Source organism: Quercus lobata, chromosome 8 (assembly GCF_001633185.2).
Source record: "Quercus lobata isolate SW786 chromosome 8, ValleyOak3.0 Primary Assembly, whole genome shotgun sequence".
NCBI lineage: Eukaryota > Viridiplantae > Streptophyta > Magnoliopsida > Fagales > Fagaceae > Quercus > Quercus lobata.
The window spans coordinates 38,106,230-38,111,038 of NC_044911.1; the positions used below are offsets into that span (position 1 = coordinate 38,106,230).

General features: G+C 31.5%; 1 protein-coding gene across 1 annotated transcript; it reads right to left on the reverse strand.

Annotated features, from left to right (window-relative positions):
* Nucleotides 1-1,707: 1,707 nt before the first annotated feature.
* LOC115958566 lies at nucleotides 1,708-2,963 on the reverse strand. The gene is made up of 2 exons (XM_031076993.1): nucleotides 2,549-2,963; nucleotides 1,708-2,024 (listed from the first exon to the last, which is right to left on the reverse strand). The coding sequence occupies exons 1-2, from the start codon at nucleotides 2,649-2,651 to the stop codon at nucleotides 1,750-1,752; spliced, it is 378 nt and encodes a 125-aa protein (XP_030932853.1). The 5' UTR covers nucleotides 2,652-2,963; the 3' UTR covers nucleotides 1,708-1,749.
* Nucleotides 2,964-4,809: the final 1,846 nt, after the last annotated feature.

Consider the following 4,809-nt stretch of genomic DNA (forward strand, 5'->3'; position numbering starts at 1 on the left):
AAAGAAATAAAATAATTAGAATTATTTCATTAATTGATGTATAAAATCAACATTAGCATACAAATTCATTTTCTGTCTTTAGATATGGGAAGAGAAAAAAGTAATTAATTTATTTTACAATTTTTTATATTTTCCATAAAAGTAGTGTCAATTTAAAAAAAAAAAAAGTTTATTAACAATTTCCCTAAAAACAACTGTTAACATGACTCCTTTTAATATAATCTACCTATTTGATCATTTTACAAACTCAAATATAGGAGATGTGTGGAATTGGTGATGCAAGCGAAGTATTGATTGTGGACTTGTGGTATTAGAGGTTAGAGCACTAGCATTAAATGTGATGAATGCTAAATTTTTAACATTTATCATACCAAACACCAAAATCCATGCTTCATGAGATGTGCTAAATCCTTTTTTTTTTTTTTTTTTTTAACAATACAGTACCTAGTGAAGGGTAAAAGCGTATTGTGGCATGTTGTAAAAAAATTTATATATGTTTTTATTTTTATTTCATTCTTCTCTCTTCTCTCATTCATGTCAGACTCTCTTTTCTCTCTTTGCCATCACATTTATTTATATTATTTTAATGTATTATATATTAAATTAGAAGATGTGTTGTAGAGTGCATTATTAATTAGTGTGTTAAAATAAATAAAATAACTTTTTTTTGGTACCAAAATATCATATTTTTATTACATTTGATGCATAATGCTCTTAGCATAGTAAACTGTCACTAAATGTAGGAAGAGTGCATAATGCTACCATAAAAGTACAGTAGACTGAACCTCACACTTGATTCTAAATGCAATCTAGATTGAACCTCGCCCTTGATTATGAATCCAACCATTTTAGGATCACAAATTTCCTTTTCTTTTTTGTTATAATTTTAAGGTAATAAACTATGAATAGTTGTTAATTATTTTTACACGTACTCACGGTTTTTTTTTTCCACCATTTATTATCTATCATGTTGCATTTGTGGCAAGAAAAGTCGTTGTCCTATATTTTTTCTTCTGAATCTGAAACCCACATTTCATGCCATGTGTTGTGTGTGCGTGAGGGTGGTCCTCTCCTCGCTTATACGATTTTTATGAACGGCAGAAACAACACATGATAATCGTTACGTGCCAGCCAGTTTGTCTCCTGTGTGTGCACTGTTCCCACGGCATATAATACATAAATGAATCGTTTTATGATAAACAGGGTGGACCTAAAGTGAGCCTATAGTCAACGAAAGCTTTTAGCTTGGCCCAATTACGTTTACTCAATCCACGTTAAGTTGTAAAACTGTTATAGTCATTAGTCAAGTCTAATGTCAGACTTTGGGTTCTGAGCCTTGCCTCCTAGCCCATCCATCACTTTCTTGTCAGCAACATCCAAGCCGACAGAGCCTTTACAACCAATAGCAAAAGAGTTTGAAGCTTGGCCAGTAAAGTCTAATAAGTAATAAGTTAAGCCTAGGCCCATGTTATGAACGAACCACATAATTTTGTCATCTAAACACTAACTGAACCATACTAACCAATTTTTCACTTTCTGGAAATTACAGCACTTGAATGCTAGAATTTTGTTGATTCGATTACATTGTTCACTAACTAGAAACTCTCTGATTACACATACGAAGTCATGTCTAGCTTACAAAGAAAATTTTGGGGGGGGCCCAAAGGGAAAAAAGAAAAAGATGAGGATCACTATGTTACAATGTTACATAATTGGGATGGAATATATATATAAGATAAGATATGGGATTCACGGAACAGGATAAGACTTGTTATTACACATACACTTGTAAGCCATAGGACATGTCTCAGCCTCTTCAAGTGATGAACAAACGAAGCTCACCATGACTAATCGACATGGTGAGCATGCTCCACAAGCATGAGAGCAATCAGGCAACCTTGACCCTGCAATTTGGAGCGTATCGGCTCCCATTCGCATCGTTGGCCTTCTTTCCCAATAGAAACCGGATTTTGCCTCCATGCCATCTTTTGTTTTGGGCTTTGTGGAATGGCCATGGCTATGGCCTGTTTAACAAAGACAAAGGAAAAGAATTTAATAAGTTAATATGCTATTATGATAATTAAAATTAAATACCTAGCTCTTAAACATAAAACTTTGGCCACAAATCTAATATAAATGGCTTTTGGACATTTAGGAACTATTTAGGGTCTGTCTAGAGCTATGTTTAGCATAGCCTACTTTATCTCTACAAAGGTAATTTAAAAAAAAAAAAAATTGTTCTAAGTGACCCTTAAAATTAAAAACATTTTTATGGGTAAAGTTGAAACTTGGAACTTTTAAGAAGAAACTCTACTAAAACTTTAAGATATTATTTCCCATAATTTGACAAAAACTCAAAAGTAAAAATACTCAAAAAAAAAAAGAAAAAAAGAAGAAGAAGAAGTTGTGGCTTTATATAATTATATAGACCCAAACTCTATATTTAAAACCTACTTCCTAATCAACCCGAAAACATATAAAGTAGTTAGAAACTTATTAGTGAACATAAAAAATAAAGCCTAAGAGAGAGAGAGAGAGAGTCTCGTACGTGACCGTGGCCGGCCAATGTGTCTCACGGAACTAACTTCTTCTGGGACTAAAAGGAGAACAATGAGAAGAACAGCAACACAAGCAAAACCCTTAATCTTCATGGCTTTCTCTTTCACTCTCTCTTGAGTGAGCTAGCTATTGTAAGAGCAAGATAAATATTGAGATGGAGATGGTGTGAAAGGAAAATTGAGAAGGTGTTCTATATTTAAAGGGGCGCTTGAAGGAATACGGAATTGAAGCAAATCACAGGCAAGAGTAGGGGACTAAGGAGTGTGTGATTATAGAAGGTCACATGAAAGAGGGTGCCCAAGAAGATTGCTCACAATTTGTCACAGGACTCAAGCCTTTTAGTTCCATGGAAGAAAGGATGATGTTTATGGAAGAATTTACTGAATTGAAAGTGCTTCTTTTACGTGAACTCTAACCAGCACTTGAGTAATATACCTAGCCATAAATGCAGAGTTGTATGGTAAAATTTATTGAAAATTTTAAGCTTTCAAGCTAATAAATATGGTACGTGTCTCTGATGTGACTACCATTAATATTGCTCCTCCCTATATCCCTCATCTCTAGTGATTTTACGTACCACCTCGGGATCTTGTTTGCAGTATATATTTTACACTACTTTCGTAAAAATTATCCAACGTTATTACCAAAAAAAAAAAAATTGTAAAGATTAATGATGTACATGTATTTTAAAATTAAAAATTGTTATTTGAAAATATTATGGAAATATGTGTGGGTGAAAAAGTACATTAAAATGTGCGAAATGTTGTTTAAAAACTGAAAATGGTTATTTAAAACACAAACCAAACACCCCCTAAGCCTTGACCTATACGTACTTTTTAAAAATTTTCTAAATAAAAAATAGGTTTTTGGTGTGGACTAACTTATTCCATATCTCACGCTAGCAAATAAAAAAAAAAATATATATATATATATATATATAAAATAATATAAGTGCCACCCAAATAACAAGGTGTGCAAATGTATTTTTGATCCTTACATTTTGATCTTATTTTTATTTTGGCTTTTACTTTTGAATTTTACTAATGTGTGTCCTAAGGGCACACATGTCCTAAGAGCACACATTAATTTCCATTTTTTTAAAAAAATTTCTCGAAAATTGAAAAAGTAATGACAGCTTTTTCAATTCTCAAGAAAATGTTTCCCAAAATAGAAAGTTTAATGTGTGCCCTAAGGGCACACATTAACCAGACCCTTTATTTTTTTACTTTACTATATTTAATTTCCAAAATGAAAAATGCGTTCTATTATTAACTGAAAATAACTTACGTGGCAAACGGAATGCACAGTTAGTATATAAAATGCCACATGGCCATTAAAATAATAAAATAAATTTTTACTTAGCAATTAAATAATGCCACATCAGCATTAAAAAAAAAAATCCATGTCAGAAAACAATAAAAACAAAATTATAAACTTGAGATTTAAAAAATAATAATTAAAATAAATTTCTTTTCTTTTCATTATATTTTTTGGAAGAACATGTCACTAGAACATGATTGTTCATGTTCTTCTCCAATTATCTTGTTTGGTTACCCAGAAAATTAATTTAGATTATTTTTTTTTTAAATTTCTTTTTCACTTTTATAAATTGAGAAAAAAAATTTATAGTAAATTTCTCAACTTTTCTTAAACTTTTTTTTTTGACAACCATTGAAAACCCACAGCCTTTCTTAAACTTTTCTTTTGGCCTTTCCTATATCTCCCTCTCTATCAAGTCTCATCAAGAACTCTCTCTAATTTCCACAACCACCACACACACACACACACACACACACAACGGATGGCCTATGATCCCGTATGTTCTTTATTGTACTTTTAATATAGGTGAATATACATTTTTGGTCCCTATATTTTGGGTAGATTCCTATTTTGGTCCCTTGCTACTAATGTAGTCCCTAAAAAAAGTAAATTGATTCTATTTTGGTCCCTATTGTCAACTCACTAACGAAAACTTCCTACGTGGCAGACGAAGTGCTGTGCTTACTGACATGGCGCTGACGTGGTGATTAAAATATTATTTAAAAAATTATTTGGCATTTTTAAATACCACATCAGCATTTTAATTAATAAAAAATTTAAAATAAAAAAGCTAGATTTCTCAATTTTAATTTTAATTAAAAAAAATAAAAAACAAACAAAAAAATTTACTTTTTTTAAGTTGTAAAGATTGAAGCTCAAGATTTCATCGTTCGCAGCTCTCACTCTCTTACACACATTGAACCTGAGGTC

What these genes read in the sequence shown, in the direction of transcription:
- LOC115958566 (XM_031076993.1), bottom strand. Translation starts at nt 2,651, where the DNA reads ATGAAGATTAAGGGTTTTGCTTGTGTTGCTGTTCTTCTCATTGTTCTC. An exon ending in CATTGGCCGGCCACGGTCAC is followed by an intron (nt 2,025 to 2,548) that starts GTACGAGACTCT and finishes TTTGTTAAACAG; the next exon opens with GCCATAGCCATGGCCATTCC.